The 18,830-nt window shown below is 34.4% G+C and overlaps 2 protein-coding genes and 1 long non-coding RNA gene across 5 annotated transcripts; 1 reads left to right on the plus strand and 2 right to left on the minus strand.

Annotated features, from left to right (window-relative positions):
• The first annotated feature begins 818 nt into the window (after window positions 1-818).
• LOC138336455 (carbohydrate sulfotransferase 5-like) lies at window positions 819-8,317 on the plus strand. 3 transcript variants are annotated; one of them, XR_011210429.1, is made up of 5 exons: window positions 819-1,014; window positions 2,170-2,377; window positions 4,049-6,150; window positions 6,766-6,958; window positions 7,409-8,317. XR_011210429.1 is itself a non-coding variant. In XM_069285962.1 (3 exons), the coding sequence occupies exons 1-3, from the start codon at window positions 6,009-6,011 to the stop codon at window positions 8,226-8,228; spliced, it is 1,155 nt and encodes a 384-aa protein (XP_069142063.1). In that variant the 5' UTR covers window positions 4,912-6,008; the 3' UTR covers window positions 8,229-8,317. The 3 variants fall into 3 exon arrangements, 1 of the variants encoding a protein (XP_069142063.1); XR_011210428.1 differs by having other exon boundaries at window positions 4,049-6,958; XM_069285962.1 differs by lacking the exons at window positions 819-1,014; window positions 2,170-2,377 and having other exon boundaries at window positions 4,912-6,150.
• Window positions 8,318-8,459: 142 nt separating this feature from the next.
• LOC138336456 (uncharacterized) lies at window positions 8,460-11,788 on the minus strand. Its single transcript, XM_069285963.1, has 3 exons — window positions 11,627-11,788; window positions 10,848-10,970; window positions 8,460-9,828 (listed from the first exon to the last, which is right to left on the minus strand). Exons 1-3 carry the CDS (start codon window positions 11,766-11,768, stop codon window positions 9,650-9,652), a joined length of 444 nt encoding a protein of 147 aa, XP_069142064.1. The 5' UTR covers window positions 11,769-11,788; the 3' UTR covers window positions 8,460-9,649.
• A 2,687-nt stretch (window positions 11,789-14,475) lies between these two features.
• LOC138336457 (uncharacterized) lies at window positions 14,476-18,458 on the minus strand. The gene is made up of 3 exons (XR_011210430.1): window positions 18,296-18,458; window positions 15,626-15,696; window positions 14,476-14,632 (listed from the first exon to the last, which is right to left on the minus strand). It is a non-coding gene; the product is annotated as an uncharacterized lncRNA (long non-coding RNA).
• Window positions 18,459-18,830: the final 372 nt, after the last annotated feature.

An 18,830-nucleotide genomic window follows, 5' to 3' on the forward strand; every position in this document is an offset into this window, starting at 1 on the left:
GCGCTAAAGTCATTTCAGCGGGAAGATTGCAGTTACGTTCCATCACCACTGGAGATACAAGTCCCGTACAAACATTATCGAGTATCACGTGGTACGTGAATTAATTCCATTACATATGCCGCAAGGATGATACCAGATTGAAAAATCTACTGAAAGCATGCATCGTCGGTAATATCACACAGTCAGCTGAATATTATTAGAAGTACAATTTAACAATGCACAGGGGTAGATCAATGTCTGAATCATTATCTTTTATCTACATGTCTAAATAATTAATTAAAAACTGAATTTGTGTTTGTTTTCCGCTGGTAGCCCTGGTACAACCTATGTATAAAATATATATACACCCACTTTGTCTGATTTACCGATTTTGCCCAAATAATATATTTCTTTTTATTGTAGGATCTTATACCTGTTTTCGTTTGAAATAAAAGGAAATTGTGTCGAAACACAACAATGTTCCAATGGAAATATAGTTTTAAGTAAGTAAGAGTTGTGCCATGATTGTTGGTCTATATTTTACTCTATGAAGCGGGAACGTGTCAGGACCCTGTGCTTATCTCTACAATAAAACATGCCACAAACAACACACTTCACTACATACTCAATCAGCTGGAACAACCCATTCGCATTAGACATGTTTATTACTCCGACAGTAAGGTGTGTGTGCGCGTACTGTGACAAAATGCTAAACTTTATAATAAGTTAACGTCACATATGCCACCTATAGACAAAAGACTGTGTCTGTCCGCTCCACCAGCCAGCCTAACATAACTATGACCCGGAACAAAGTGACGTCATCCTCGACTATAGGGCGAGCCAGCGCCTTTAATGTACACTCTTAAATGCTAATTTTGTGAGTCGTTAAAATGGAATTAATCACATTGCAGAAATGCTTCTTATCAGTGGTATTATTTACCGTGTGTGGAATCTGGAGTCTCTCCACATTTTTTGAAAACAGCAGTAAACTTTTTCATGAATGGAAAAGTTTTGATACCGTAGGATACGGTATGGGTAAGCATTACAATGGCTAGCATTTGTGTGATATTTGAGACTTTCATACACGTATGATTTCATAAATACATGTACATACAAATGACAAGTCTCAATGTGTTTATAGGTTTGATATACATGTATCCAATAAACTAATTTACTAATTTTGAAATAATTGTCTTATAAATAGCCAATTAAGAATTAACTTGAATATATTCTGATACATAGTCTATAACACTACCGTCTTTGTGTTTTCTACATTTACCGCGAAAATTCCGTCTTATATCTCTAAACATGAAAATATATTTAAATTTAGAAGAAAAAAAATCTATATTTTTTCATAAACATATAAGTTTATCTTTATATTTTAATCGTTTTACTAGTAGTTCAACGTTTATTGGTGGATTATTTTCTCTTAGAAATGATTCCTTCGCCGTATCAACCAATCAAATATGACGTTATAAATGGCGACGTTATTTTAAGTCGATGGCAAATAATCATTAAAAGGAAATTACTCTTTGACGAAAGGTAGAAGTAGTGCATAAATGAAAGTGTGATATTGAGGCTGTAATGTGTCACATTTTACTGACCCTCGAATACCCATTGTCTAAACTCCAGAACACTTAAGTTATCAGATCGTACACTGTAGGCTGGTAAACGTGGGTTAACGACGAAGGTATCAATGGTATCAACCAAAGCAGTATTTTATTTTTCCAACTACTACATATAAAGCTGGCGACTTTTATAGACCATACGTAATGACAGGATTAGAAACGTACTTGGCGTCCTCTCGACTCGACATCCAAAAAGACATTCAGAAAGAAACCCGAAATATTCTAAACAACACAAAAGTTCGAGATATCTGACGTCTTGCACCATGACACCATTACTATATTTAACTCTTCTGGGATGTAATGAAACACCAGTTCAAGGTTTTCTAATATATTTCGTTATCATTCAAATATGTTTAATCCAATGTGACCTACAATGTACATTTGCATGGAAGAGAACATAAAGTTTTCCATACCATGTGGTTCTATCCTTGTCGTCGTTAGAAAGTTCTTATCAAAACATGAAATTCGTTTATTAAAGCATCGTCAAGGCATTTAAAATTTATAAATTAAAATATAAGTATATGACAAGTATCTAACGAGTAATAAGTAAATTCGTTTTCAGACAGGCATATTTCACCTAGTGACATCTTCCAGAAGGAACCGCGACACCGGAAGGTACTCATATTGACGTACATGCGCAGTGGGTCGACACTACTAGGTGACATTCTCCAACATCACCCAGGGAGTTTCTACGGATTTGAGCCGCTCCGGTATATAGACGAAGATATTCATAAAGGCAAAAATGTATCTTTCTTTAATGGCACAACAAGGTATGTTGGCGTGTCTTTTCTTCAGATAAATTAATTTTATGAGTTTTATAGGCTCGATATACCAGGGGTTACTATCACTGTCGTTATATCCAACCCTGGAACATGTCATGGCAAAACAACTGAAAGCTATGCGAGCGACAACAGGTGACACAGGACTTTTACTTACTACGAAAGAATTAGATGATGTTATACTGTGGTTGACTTGTGGGTTTGAAGTTGTACTTCGTTGTCTCTTTAATTTTAAAAAGAAAATCTCTGTAAGCTTATGATCTGTCAGTTTTTGCCCCCTGCACTGCCTTCAATTTTGTTATGACATATTTCAGGGATGAATAAAACCACAGTGTTAGTAACTCCTGGAGTATCGAGGATGATATTATTGAGATACCTTCTATAATCCAAAATTTTAATTACTGTGTGTGATTTGATATGACTATTTGTAGTTAAACAGTATTAGGTTGGTTTTTGTTTTGTTTTTTTAATCTTATTTTTTATATTTTTGTTTATTAGTTTTAAAAGAGTATAGTGTGAATGTCAAGCTGAAAACTGAATATTATTTTAAAATATACAGCGACTCTAACGAATTAACCGAATAGTCATCGATCCATCACTACAAGAAATCTGAAGCAGAAGAAAAGATGTAAAAACATATTAAAATATCTCAATTTAATTTCTTTATGTGTTTGAGATTGAACAAATGTGTCTTGAATACAAAATTGAAGGAAATCCTTGATTTATTACGGTGTCCGTCAGACAAAATAATATGCAAATGAAGCTGCGATGGATTGCGTTGTCGAAGTTTGGCGCATGCGCATTGTCACGCACTAAAAGTAAACAAAATGGCTGAACGAAAGTGTGCGAGATGAAAAAAAATATATCTGAATCGGCAACAAAGTGGAGGAAATTATAATGGATTCGGTAGCACCCTAGGATATCTATAGGGATTTAAATTCAGAGATGGCATGTAGCAATAGAAGAAACAGAAGCCACATCTCAAGCGGAACTTGCCGGAATCTGTTGGGACTCGTGTAACGGCATTGCACGTGGTGAGTTAAATTTCAACACATATGCCAGCGCACAAACAGCCGCAGACTTACTACATGTATATTTGGTGTACAAAGTTAGCGAGCGTATGTAAGTAACATGAAGTGTTTTAGATTATATGATATGTATAAACAGTCCCTCGCACTTCGATTTGTTGTTGTTGTTTTTTAACTAAACATGCCGTGGCAAGACTGTCACTTCTATCTGACATTTTGTTGCACGCTTCCGTTTGTTGCTGCGGCCTCGTTTTGGAAAAAAATACGTCATGTTCTATGTAAAGCTTGACTTCGCTCTATTTTTAGAGGAGTATTTTCCTGGTCAAGCTAGGCAACTGACCACCCATATTGTTAGCTGTATGCATTGAAAATGATCTGAAGATTATATCTATGTATAGGATAAATTTCAATTTCGTAGTCTTTATATTTCATTGGGCGAAACCTACCTTTAAAATCAATCAGTTCATTTTACTTTTTACTGTGTTTCTGCTAAGTAATACGACTTTTGTTTTACCTCATTGTTTTAAAGTAAATTAACTATCTTCATGAGTGTGAAATTATAGAGTTGTTGCAAACAAAGGGTGGGTATTGTTTCCATTGTCATTCTTTGATAATATTCTATTCAATTCCACAGGAATTTTGACCTAGCTGATTTGAAGAGAATACACACAGAAATGATTTACCGTTGGTTTACATGCGATTTCGACAACATAAATATCAAGGACTTGAAAAGTCAATTTATAGGAATGTTTTCCAACAATTTGTCTAAATATGCTAAGTGCTTAAAGTCGCCACTGTTAAGCATCAACATCTGCATTGCGATACTCAGAAATCAATGTCATAATTCCACAGTCAGGATTGTAAAAACCATCAGAATGAAGATGGAATCAGTAACGTTATTATTGAAATGGTTACCTGAGCTGAAGGTCATTCATCTGCTTCGGGACCCGCGAGGCAAAATAATATCAGAGGTAGGTGCCAGAATGTCAGCCATACTTTCATATGTTGGTTTTACTAGCCGGACTTGTGACGGAATTTTGGCCGATACAAAAGTGACAGATTATCTAAAGGCAATTTACCCGAGTAGGGTCAGAGTATTACTGTACGAAACCTTGGCAACAAAACCAATCCAGACGACAAAGAGGACGTACACGTTTTTAGATATGGAATATTCAAATTCAACTATAAATTTAGTGCGCCATTTTACCCTATCAGGCGGAAGCGAAGATTGTACTTGGTGCACAAAAAGGACCAATTCGAGTGCGAGGGCCTACTTGTGGAGATCATCAATTGACCTAGGTCTTTTGGCCCTTATAGACAGACAGTGTTCGTTTTTGTATAGAAAAGTTGGATACGTTTCCCCTTTTCCTCCAGAACAAATTAGAAACATCAGGAAGCCACTTATTATTCCAACACCTTTCACGAAAGGAAGTTTGTGAAATTCTTTTTTTTTTCAAGTTGTTCTATATGACTTATTTTCATGAAATCATCAGATGAGTTTATTGATATGACATAAATACAAATTGTATATACCATTAACTAAATAATGAAAATAACAAAACATTAAATAACATCGCTTCTACAAAGTTGAATATTGTTTTGTCTGTTTTCCTCTCATGAAAACCCTTTATATTCATGTAACGACACTTTTATGTACTTACGCTGCTTGGTCATATGATAACAGTGACAATGTACACATCGTACTAATGATTGAAATATCACACATGAAATTTTTTGGAAACATTTCTACAGTATAATTTATAGTGTAATCATCGGATCATATCAACGTTAGATCTTTTTTTAAGGTCCACTACCTTTCCGGAACGGCTTCTAATTTTTAAAATGGGAATGTAAAACGAGATCAATAATTCTTTAGAGTCGCAAAAGTTATTAACCTACCGTTAATGATACACGTTCACCACCTTTTCAACAATTTGATTATGTTTCCCGCCGTCGTCCTAAATACCGCGCGGTAATTTATTATTGTAAGTATAATATTATATCATAGCATTGCATACACTTTGGAATGACATGTCTGTATTACTTTTGATTATCATTAATATTCAACTTTTCGAGAATAAATTATAAAATGGAAATTCAAAAATAAAAATAAAATAAAAATAAAAATAAAATGAATTAAAAAAAAGTATAATAAGTAAATGAATAAATAAATAAAATAAAAAAAACCCAGTGATTCATATTCTTATTACAAGAATAGTTCATTGTATATAAATATTGAAATGTATGGAATATACATACCAGACAGCCATACCCTTTAATTTCCGAAACAATAGCATTTGATAAAGGACGCGATATTCCATGTTTATCAGGACATCCAATCACCTATATCTGACTAGGTTTATATACACGGCGGCCAACGAACCAATACCCCTCATATAAACCTAAACCAGCAATACGATAAGTCAGGCATAGTTTACCATGTGGAGAAATATCAACTACGGTTGATAATCGACATTATTAGATTTCATTTGGAAACTATATTTGTTTTTAATATTGATGAGAATCTAAAGAGCACGGTTTCAAAGTTTCACTGAATTCTCGTATGTATGTGAGGCCTTTCTGTCATTTCCGCGATGGATTTTGTAATGTTTCGGACCTGTTTTATGATGATTGTGACTGCAACGGTGTTTTTTGTGTTTCTGCTGTTAATCGTTGTTCGTTCTGATGGATTTCTCCGAGTCGGCCCTCTTAAGATCAAGCTAACTACTTCCTCAGGTGATGTATTCAAGTCCTTTGTTATTTCTTTAGTACATTGCTTTGAAATATATGCATATAGTGATTCACTTGAATGTTACATAACATATCAAATTAAAACGTGCTTACATAACCGTTATACAAAGTAGGTTTCACGTTTATTTCAATGACGCATCACGTCCTGATGTTTTACCAACAGATAACAATTACGCCCCATGTTTTAAAATATTACAAAGGTAACAATAATACGGGTATCCAAGTTCTGGGATCAATATTTCACCAACATTCCTTAACTTGAAGGAATTCCTTAACTTAAAATTCTCCTTAGGAAAGCATTTAATCAAATAAGAAGCTTAAGATATTTTTCTTGGAATGTTTGCTTTGTCTGTAATATTTTCTTATTCTGGAGAATTTAATTAAGTTTAGGGAATTCCTATACACTTCCTCCACAATTGTATAGCTGACTCTTACTTACAGTTGATTTAACAATAATCGTGTGACAATTTGGTTCAAAAGCGATATTATTCTGTAACATCTTCTCCTGTGGCTCATTGCATTCCCTCCATCAGGGGACCGCAATATACTCTGGGAGAAATAGATTATGTAATTCCTTAATGACACTGTTCATCTTTACAGAAAGATATGATATAACTCTACGTAACGAAAGCATTCCCGTACTGATCTTCACCTATATGAGGAGCGGGTCGACATTGACGGGTGATATACTACAGCACCATCCAGGCAGTTTCTATGTATTCGAACCACTGCGTTATATAGACGAGGATATCGATAAGGCTCGGATGACACATTTCCTCAACGGTACCATAAGGTATAGGAAATTCATACGTATTACTCCATTCACGTCTTTTTGATAGATTATCTTATTATAAAGATATGAAACAATACTCAAGATTTAAATGTGATCAATTACAGCTTTTAATCAAAATTTCATCGTTTTAATTAGACGTTTTATTTTATATTTTTTATTCACTTCTGCCACCTCTTATAAAACACCATTATCGATTAATAATAATATAACACCTGTTTTGATTGGTCCATTTTCATAATCATTTCGTCTCGTGTTAAAACTGAAATGCATTACCTAAGTACCTGTTGATTCATGAAAAATAATTTTCTATTTCCTAAATGGATAGTACTTCATATGTCTGTCTCTCCTGGCTTATTTAGTAATAAAAAATAAATTAATTAATGGACGCTGGCAAGCACTTGTCGTACATGCATGTTTTGAAAATAACTTTTGCTCTCTTCCACACATCAGAAGCATTCGGAAAAACCAAAAGATCTGGTTCCACGCTGAGATTATGTATCGCTGGTTGACGTGTGATTTCCGCCTGTTGAACATTAAAGATCTGACCAGTAGGTTCATGGGCTCGTTCTCTACATCATCACAAAAGTATGTCAAGTGTATCAATGAGAACTCCACCTCTCCTCTCGCCGTCAAGCGATGTCTTTATTTGTTGGAGAAACCCTGTGCCAGAAGTGACCTGAGAATTGTCAAAACTATCCGAATGTCAATGCAATCTGTTGATCTGTTAATGCAAAGACTACCTGACCTAAAAGTCATATACCTAATTCGTGATCCACGAGGGAAGCTTTCGTCACAGATAGTAGCGTATGGACAAAAATGGGCAGATGTTATGGACTTGGCTAAGGATACATGTCGTCGCATGATAAACGACATCAAGGTGTCATCTGAATTAAAGCAGAAATATCCGGACAGAATTCGACTTCTTATGTACGAGACGTTAGCCAAGCGACCAGTGGAGACTTCCGGTCGAATTTTTCATTTCTTGAATATCAATTTTACTACCAGTATAATGTTGTCTATAAGGAGTCTGACGTCAGGAACTCCGGGTAAAAAAGATAGGTGTGTTTGGTGTGCAAAGAGAGGTAACTCTAGATTAATAGCATACAGGTGGAGGACAAAAACCAATCTATTACATCTCGAATACATTGACCAAATTTGTGCTGATGTTTATAAGAAAGTGGGATATGTTCTTTTCAAGGATTCACATGACTTTAGAAAAATAGGTAAACCAATGATTGAATACTCGCCGTTTACTGAGGACGCGTTATAGATCATGGGAAAAACTACTATTTTTATAGATAAATACTATTTTTATAGATAAATACTATTTTTATTATTAAAAAAGATTTAACATTTGTAACAATATGATATAATCATACAAAATAAGCTTAACGAACATTTTCATTGGCTAAAAAATCATCTTATTATCTCCTCACGTAAAAATATTGTCTCTGTTTGTAATGACGCATCCGATTGGCTGATGAAAAACTTTAACACGGTCTATGTGAAAGCGTTTAGTTGGTTAGTCTCTTTATTAACACATTATGGTTTTTGTGTTGTATTTCAATGACACAAAAAAGTTAATTCTTAAGTTGTATTTTATGACACAGAGTGTTCAGTACTCCTATATGTTTGTAAACCGATGTTTTACATTTCAATAGATACACAGTTAAAAAATATATTTCCTTCTTATATTGAACTTATTTTTGCATCGTGATAATATTCCTAGTATTTAGAAACGGTATCAGTGATATTCTCAATCTTAAAAAGCATCATCTGTGAAATTTAATTGTTACCAACAGAAAATGGTATCAAAATATAGACCCAACTCACTTGACTACCCTACAAAGCTAATTTATGATAGATACAGATGTACAACTCAGATTGTCATTCTCGATTTTATATGGATTCCCTAGCAGACAGAATCAATACTGTTGATCTACGTTTATCAAATCGATCTGAGTCCTAATTCTCAATACAAAAGTGCAGACTTAAATTTTTCACCTTATCTAACTTATGTGAAAATGACTTTAGTCGGTATTTGACTTAGGTTTGTTTCGAAAAATCCGGGACATATACTGCTATATTTCAAACAAAAGGCAGATAATCGAGATGTTCCTGGCAGATTGTTTGTAATTTGAATGGATAATGTTCAACATTTTATTTCCTTAAAAATTATTAATGCTCATTGAGACTATACACATGAGAATTACATTAATTACAAATGTAGACAATTATTTCACATATGATCATAAAAACATAATCATGGTGTAATATATGGAATTCTTTGATGCAAGCATTGCGTCATCAAAATAAGCATATGCATTTAATGTATTTATATATTAACAAACATTGTATTCGTATAACATAATAAAATCACAAAAAAATCACAGACCTTTTCCAAGGCTTCGTCATAACGTACGAAATAGCGTTGTTGAAATGTACAATATGCGTAATATGTCCATTTAGTCTGGCAATGTTTAAAGACTAAACACAACACTGTCACACTGTTTCTGTTTCCTCTATTCCGTCCTGACATTTTTAACAGTTATCTGCCCTTGCAGACAGGTATTGATTGTAACGTCATAAAAAACGACGTGAGTTTCTCTCACAAAGTAATGACGTCACAATTGATACCTTCCACAAGGGATAGCAATCTGTTATAAACAAAGACGTGATAGAAGTCCTCCTCTAGTTCATTGACGAGGGGGCGGAAGGCGGTGGATACGCCGGACTTGCCGTGTTCACGACACTTTCGTATGAGGGTGGCGGTTTGTTCCAGTTGTTGTCCTGTTGGTAACTGGCGGTAGGTACAGAATACATGACAGGATTCGACAGGCCTTGTGATACTGTAGCTGGGCCACTGTAACCTTCAAATAGGACATCAAACAAAAGCATTGTATTGTACGTTTATTGATGTGTACACAATACGTATTACTTACCTGTATACATTAACTTCATCTGTCAACAATATGTACCGAGATAGAAAGTGCACTTACAGGGCTCGAATCAGCCGTAATGCATTGCGTTAGTTGAGCAAGCAAAGCCGCCGCCTCGATACTCCAGGGGTTCCGATCACTTACAGTCTCTACACCCTGGACTCATAGTAAAACTGAAGGCAGCTCAGGGGAACAAATCTGAACAAATCAATCACAGTGTACCGTTATATGGCTCTTTTGACGCACATCAAAGGGCTAAATTTCTTGTTGTGTTCTGTTGCCTCCAGTTTTACTATGAGATATTCCAGGGATGTGGATATCGTAAGTGATCGGGTCCCCTTGAGTATCGAGGATGGTGAAGCCGAGGATTAGCCAGTAGCTCATGAACTTTTGTAACTATACCTAATGAGATTTTTAAGAGGTAAAGGATACCTGTATTAAGAACGTTTTCATGGTGCTATTTCAATGCATCTGGTCTTTTGTCCGTAATTCAACATCATTTTAAAGAACTTTAATTTCACATTCGTAAACACTGTTTAAATCATAAAATATATTCGATGTTTTCAGTTTTAGACAAAATACATCTATTTCGCTAGCAATGTGTCAGTTCTGAGAATATAATGATACATGTAGCTAAACAAAATCTGTCTGCCTACTATCTCAATAAAAACACCAGTCGTTGACACCAATACAGTCTTCAGTAACATGGTATCGCATGGCATTTAAACTAGGTAAGACATTGTTACGAATCAAGGTAAATGCTATATTCAAAGTGAAAATTGCAAATCAATTTCTGAACTACTTCTTAACTTGATTTTAAAAAATGTAATTCGATTTCTGAACTCATTCTTAATTTTGTTTTTCTTTGTCTTAACTAGTATAAAATATATACATATATCTAATACTAATAATAAACATATTGTGCTATATTTTGGGTTAATGATACTTACCTGAAGTAAGAATTACAGGTGTTCGTTGTCTTGCTTTCGCTCTGGATACGAGAACTATGACAAGAACTATGAAAACCAAACCAATAATGGATCCACCGACAGCAATACCAATAGTAAGGTTGTCTGAAGGAATCGAAAAGGATTCCATTAGCAAATAATCATAAGTGTAATATATGAAAAACTGTGTTATGAAAGTTACCATTTATATATTGGGAGATGATATATTAAGTCAAGCAATATAGGATAAAACGACATTGGAAAGCCTAATCCTTCGTTGTATATTAAAGAGTTACTACCTTTGCGGAAAGATATCCATTGTGATGTCATTTATTGTGAGCGAAATATATGTAGTTTCCTCTGAAACTAAGGCGTTACGTTAGCAAACATATGACGTCATAATCATTACCTATCCGCAAGGACAGATAACTCTATATGAATATAAATAGAAAATTCAAAATCATTGGTATGATACTACTTCAATGGATCCAGCAAACTAATACCCCAAAATGACAAAGTTTATTATTTTTTCATACCATTTCGTCATTAGATGAACAGTCGAATCTCGCTATCTCGAAAAACATAACTCGAATTCCCCATTATTCGCAGGATTATCCGACCATTTTTTCATAATTGTCCAACTAGATAGGGATCGTATTGACATAGTTTTTATACTCTCCGATAGGCTTTGCTCCGAAAATATATTTATTGTGATCGTAGTCAAGCGAAGAGAATTATTGACCCATCGAATTCGAATTAGCGAGGTTGGACTCATAACTCACAATTATACGTCATTACAGCGGTAATCTTAAGTCGAATTTCGCCCTCGTCGTGTTCGTAAGTGGAAGTAGAATCAAACTTCACATCCACGTAGTCGTCTGAGTCACCACACCAACGGGAGGGTTCGTAATAACAGCTATACATCTACACAGAACAAATGATAAGTACAATGTGTCACCACACCAATGTGAGGGTTCGTAATAACAGTTATACATCTACACAGAACAATTGATAAGTACAATGAGTCACCACACCAATGTGAGGGTTCGTAATAACAGTTATACATCTACACAGAACAATTGATAAGTACAATGAGTCACCACACCAATGTGAGGGTTCGTAATAACAGTTATACATCTACACAGAACAAATGATAAGTACAATGAGTCACCACACCAATGTGAGGGTTCGTAATAACAGTTATACATCTACACAGAACAAATGATAAGTACAATGAGTCACCACACCAATGTGAGGGTTCGTAATAACAGTTATACATCTACACAGAACAATTGATAAGTACAATGAGTCACCACACCAATGTGAGGGTTCATAATTACAGCTATAAATCTACACAGAATAAATCATAAGGACAACGAGTCCCCACACCAATGTAAGGGTTCGTAATAACAGTTATACATCTACACAGAATAAATCATAAGTACAATGAGTCACCACACCAATGTAAGGGTTCGTAATAACAGTTATACATCTACACAGAATAAATCATAAGTACAATGAGTCACCACACCAATGTGAGGGTTCGTAATAACAGTTATACATCTACACAGAACAAATGATAAGGACAATGAGTCACCACACCAATGTGAGGGTTCGTAATAACAGTTATACATCTACACAGAACAATTGATAATGACAATGAGTCACCACACCAATGTGAGGGTTCGTAATAACAGTTTATACATCTACACAGAACAAATGATCAGACAGTGAGTCACCACACCAATGTGAGGGTTCGTAATAACAGTTATACATCTACACAGAACAAATGATCAGGACAATGAGTCACCACACCAATGTGAGGGTTCGTAATAACAGTTATACATCTACACAGAACAAATGATCAAGACAATGAGTCACCACACCAATGTGAGGGTTCGTAATAACAGTTTATACATCTACACAGAACAAATGATCAGGACAATGAGTCACCACACCAATGTGAGGGTTCGTAATAACAGTTATACATCTACACAGAACAAATGATAAGTACAATGAGTCACCACACCAATGTGAGGGTTCGTAATAACAGTTATACATCTACACAGAACAAATGATCAGGACAATGAGTCACCCACACCAATGTGAGGGTTCGTAATAACAGTTATACATCTACACATGACAATGATCAGACAATGAGTCACCACACCAATGTGAGGGTTCGTAATAACAGTTATACATCTACACAGAACAAATGATACAGGACAATGAGTCACCCCACACCAATGTGAGGGTTCGTAATAACAGTTATACATCTACACAGAACAAATGATCAGGACAATGAGTCACCACACCAATGTGAGGGTTCGTAATAACAGTTATACATCTACACAGAACAAATGATCAGGACAATGAGTCACCACACCAATGTGAGGGTTCGTAATAACAGTTATACATCTACACAGAACAAATGATCAGGACAATGAGTCACCACACCAATGTGAGGGTTCGTAATAACAGTTATACATCTACACAGAACAAATGATAAGGACAATGAGTCACCACACCAATGTGAGGGTTCGTAATAACAGTTATACATCTACACAGAACAAATGATAAGGACAATGAGTCACCACACCAATGTGAGGGTTCGTAATAACAGTTATACATCTACACAGAACAAATGATCAGGACAATGAGTCACCACACCAATGTGAGGGTTCGTAATAACAGTTATACATCTACACAGAACAAATGATCAGGACAATGAGTCACCACACCAATGTGAGGGTTCGTAATAACAGTTATACATCTACACAGAACAAATGATACAGACAATGAGTCACCACACCAATGTGAGGGTTCGTAATAACAGTTATACATCTACACAGAACAAATAACAAGTACAATGAGTCCCCACCACACCAATGTGAGGGTTCGTAATAACAGTTATACATCTACACAGAACAAATGATAAGGACAATGAGTCACCACACCAATGTGAGGGTTCGTAATAACAGTTATACATCTACACAGAACAAATGATCAGGATAATGAGTCACCACACCAATGTGAGGGTTCGTAATAACAGTTATACATCTACACAGAACAAATGATCAGGACAATGAGTCACCACACCAATGTGAGGGTTCGTAATAACAGTTATACATACTACACAGAAAATGATCAGACAATGAGTCACACACCAATGTGAGGGTTCGTAATAACAGTTATACATCTACACAGAACAAATGATAGGTGTAGTACAACAGGGTTCGTAATAACAGTTATACATCTACACAAAACAATTGATAATGACAGAAAGTCACCACACCAATGTGAGGGTTCGTAATAACAGTTATACATCTACACAGAACAAATGATCAGGACAATGAGTCACCACACCAATGTGAGGGTTCGTAATAACAGTTATACATCTACACAGAACAAATGATAAGGACAATGAGTCACCACACCAATGTGAGGGTTCGTAATAACAGTTATACATCTACACAGAACAAATGATAAGGACAATGAGTCACCACACCAATGTGAGGGTTCGTAATAACAGTTATACATCTACACAGAACAAATGATAAGGACAATGAGTCACCACACCAATGTGAGGGTTCGTAATAACAGTTATACATCTACACAGAACAAATTGGTAACGCAGACCTTGTACTCGTTCATGTAGCCGCTATCTCGTCCAATAAAACCAATCGTACAGTAACTGGGGATAGGGTCCCCATCCCAAATAATTGTGTACGTCTGGTCGTCATTTACATGGTGTATTTCATAGTTTTCACAATCACGGCCAATATATACTGTAAAACAAATCATTTCAATGCTTATCAATAAATGACTTCTAACCACTTAATTACGCGGATAAGAATTTTCATAACTTTACATTTAAATCAGAAACTTAATTTTAGCAGTTTTAATTTAATTTGATTTTCTTTTAATTTGTTATTTGACTTCCATAGTATATACATGTATGGTAATCGTTTTTTTAATATTTTAGCAATGTCCTGTGAAATCGGGAAAACATCGTTCCCTCGAAAAAAAACCCGGCTATACGGTTAATTATTATTTCAAAATCCCAAACAACTCATGACATAAACATTCGACAAATATATAAATCTAAAGCGAATTTCTTTACAGAAATACCTAATAGAGATTCAATCATATGATAACGCAATACATTAACGTCAATTCATTTAAATAGGATTTAAAGGCGCACTATCTTACCAAAACGGTTTTTCATTTATAAAATAGGAATGTAAAAAGAGTTTGATAATTTGAGTTTGTTTTGGGTTTTGTTTTGATTTTTTTTTTTTTTTTTTTTTTTGCTCATCCTAATAACCACGCGTTAGTTGACTATCACTGCGCTAGACATCAAAACAGAGAAATTGATCTTCACTGTTAACGTAGACAACGCAGGGAATCATTTGTTTACTGTTTTAACCTTATATTAGGCCATCGATATCTACATGAATATATTCTTATGCTATTATTGTTTTAAGAAACTTTTAATTTTTTGTTTTGGAAAATTAGTGGGCCTTTAAACAATTAGATAATGTAATGTAATGAATGTTATAAACACAGGTATGTCAAGATACAGTCATCCTCGATACTCTAGGGGTTCCGATCAGTATCGAGCATTGGATACAATATATACCAACAGTATATTCTTATAAATCATTTGATCTGCTATTTACATGTACTGGGAACACGTCTCAAAACTTGATAAAGACCACGATGTTACGACATGGATATAAAATTGGTTGATTTCCACAGAGAGACCCATAAAAACTTACGTGATTTGTCCGAAGACTGCTCTGACAATCCAATGAAAACTAGGCAGATAAATAGACCAGGCTTGAACATTCTGACAAATTATGGAGATAAAATGTTATTGTCATGGTAATAATATAATTTTGAAAAACAAATGTATAAAAACGTTGGATTATTGTAAGCTGCGCTAATTAAACCGTATAGCACAGTACATTACGTGTATGTACATATATCATAATAATTATTTTGGTTTTTAATTCTGGTTCAGACACATGCAGGTATGCCATCAGGAATGTTGATATCATATTTAATTGCTTTATTCACAATTGGAGATGTTTTTAGTCTTAAAATCATGATCCCGGCGCGAGTTAAATGGTCCAATTTTCACATTATTTAAAGTTTTCGATAAAATCACAAGATTATCGAACAATGAGAAAAAAAAACATTGCAATATCATTGGTGATAATGATGTAAAGTTGAATTGGACCATGGTGAAATTATCTGCGTACTGTATAACTAATACTGTTGATAGGCCGAGACGCTATAGTTAAGTTTGTGTTCTGTTTTACCGTCATTTGGAACCCTATTATCTGAGATTAATAGGATCAATGTGACACGATAAAACCTAACTGTAGCTATCTTTTGAAAAAGATAGAATTCGCTGAAGGATCGGATTTCAAATCAAGAACCAACTCATTCACCCTTGCATAATCATAATGGACTGGTCTAATCTTTGAGTTGGAAGAGTCTAAATGTGTCTTTAGCGGTGAATGTGTAACATATAATCAAGGTACTTTTTAGCGAAGTATTGACAATTATTGAGAAATATGAATAATGTGGTTAGGTTTTCAAATGATGACATTGCATATATCTAGTGTTTCAAAGCATGTTCTCAAATCACAGTATACAATATACATATTCATGATTATGAACGAATTCATTATCTGAAAAGCATTATAAAGACAGATGCAGTTTACATGAGTCAATCAATTAAATCTGTAAAACCATATCAACTATCACCTAGCGAAGTTCTTAAAACCAAAAAACATGTTAAACCGGTTTGTATTGACTAAATAAAATCTGATTAACTCTTTTGTTTGCTATTCGTGTGTTCTAACGACAATGATATGGGATTTCCATACGGAAATCAATCAAACGACATTATACGACTATTTTCTCGTTCTGGAAGTTATCAGGGAAATATAAAATAAAGTTTGTTAGCAGATGAATAAATTGAAATACGGGGTCAAGCGGTCAAAATTCTTAATTAAAAAGAAACAACAACATTAATTCGGCCTGATATCCAGTGATTTCACCATTGTAATATTTTTGCATATGTCACTAGTGTAATATGTAATATGACCTGGAGCGATTTTCATTGCCTGGAAATTAATTGTGACGTCATGACAGAAACAATAAAATAACGTCACGATAAATGATTTTATGTCATGATTTCGTGGATAGCGGGACAAAATGGCGGCTTCCACTTCACTTTCCCAATGTATTTTGACGGATATTCTTCGAAATGTAGTAAGTTGTAGTTATGTGGTAAATATTATCATAAAGTTGTGTTCATATCATATGGAATTTATATAAAACTCGTCACGAAGTTTTAATTCTTGCTCGCCACGGCTCACAAAAACAAACATAAAGGCTTCTTAGACTCGTTGAGTAAAATCTCATATGAACTGAGCACTCCTAACATCCTATGTATATATATTGAATTATAACTTAGATTAGGGTCCTATATCAAACTGAAATGATTAAAATATTAACCTTTAGATAATTTACTCTACTACGCCCAGTTAGATCGCCAAAGTAGAAAGTGGGTCACCATGTGTCTCGTATGTGCCTATGTGTTATACCTTATACGTAATATTTAAATATGTCGTCAAAATAGCCAAAGAAAACCATATGCCTGATACCCTGTCTAAAGAATCGCCACACCTTTATGATTAAATTCCTCGTCCAGTTTAACACCAAGGACACCTTATTTTATATTGTATTGTTATCATAAGTAAATACAGCTGAACTTAAGGCGCGAGACATACATATCTAACTGACCTATATGAAAAAAGTCAACATTCGTAATAAAAAATACAATGCTCCATACCACACGTATCAAGTAAAAAAACAATAATTCACATACCTGTGACTTTGTTCTCGATATCAATTAATGTCACCCGGGATAAAGCATGGCAACTTTTAGATAAAATAGTCACGTGACAGAGAATTGATTTCGCCACACTCTTATGGGACGGGCCTTGTGATAAGGTGGAGTGGATAACAGGTAAGCCGTACGTTTCCATATAAAACGAATGGATTAATGTATAGCGGTGAGGTTTTATTTTCCGTAATTGAAATTTACATTTAGGTAATAAAATGACGTGTATGACATTACATGATGGACTAAATTGTTTGTTTACAAGTAGTGTAGTGTACTTTCAGTTAAGTTTACCTATTATTAAAATATATTCCTATATAGTACATTTGATATTGTTTAGTGTACCCTATACCATTCAAACAGAATATATATTCTAAACAATATCAATAAAAAATGTATATTTACGTTAAGGTCATCAATAAATAATCGAATAGATTCTATATCATTAAAAATACAAACAACAGATGAAATATAGTCATTCATATAGTTGGATTGGTATTATATATGATGTTAGTGCTGATTAACTCACCTGTGTTAAGTTTACTAATCCTTCGGGTCACAAAATAACCAGTTTTATATTGAATTATATTCGGCCTGACGTGATATTTTACATACCATAAATCCCTGAGTGAATAACAATATTTACATTTGTCATCACATGCGCAGAGATAATATCGCGTAAAGTCCACGTGATATGGTCACCACAAAACTCCACAGCTCGTGACGTCACAGTTGAAATACGTTGAGCAATAAAATCGTAGTCTTAAGAAATACATTAATGATTTAGGAAATGAGAATACATGGTCATTTCATCTATGTCTTTACTGTAACTGGACATCCATTCTTATTTTAATGCATCATAGAAAATAATTACTAGTATAGTAATAGTCTTAGTGTGTTATGTAAAATCAAATATTCATAAATAGTTATCAAAGTTTCCTGTTATTGTTCATTCTAACATTTAATTGGGGATCTTCCGATAAAAAGACAAATTTATATCTTATTTTAAAATCCCCATAGTGCAGACCTGCTTACAAAGTATAATTGCGATAAATTTAGTTTTA

This window comes from Argopecten irradians, chromosome 12 (genome assembly GCF_041381155.1).
Source record: "Argopecten irradians isolate NY chromosome 12, Ai_NY, whole genome shotgun sequence".
Lineage (NCBI taxonomy): Eukaryota > Metazoa > Mollusca > Bivalvia > Pectinida > Pectinidae > Argopecten > Argopecten irradians.

Bases quoted from the DNA above. Each gene is read 5' to 3' on its own strand.
- LOC138336455 (XM_069285962.1), top strand. From the start codon at position 6,009: ATGGATTTTGTAATGTTTCGGACCTGTTTTATGATGATTGTGACTGCA. The intron at 6,151-6,765 runs GTGATGTATTCA...TCATCTTTACAG, and splicing joins CAAGCTAACTACTTCCTCAG to AAAGATATGATATAACTCTA. The intron at 6,959-7,408 runs GTATAGGAAATT...TCCACACATCAG, and splicing joins TTCCTCAACGGTACCATAAG to AAGCATTCGGAAAAACCAAA.
- LOC138336456 (XM_069285963.1), bottom strand. From the start codon at position 11,768: ATGTATAGCTGTTATTACGAACCCTCCCGTTGGTGTGGTGACTCAGAC. The intron at 10,971-11,626 runs GTGAGTTATGAG...CGATTCCTTCAG, and splicing joins CGCTGTAATGACGTATAATT to ACAACCTTACTATTGGTATT. The intron at 9,829-10,847 runs GTAAGTATCATT...TCCTATTTGAAG, and splicing joins ACCTGTAATTCTTACTTCAG to GTTACAGTGGCCCAGCTACA.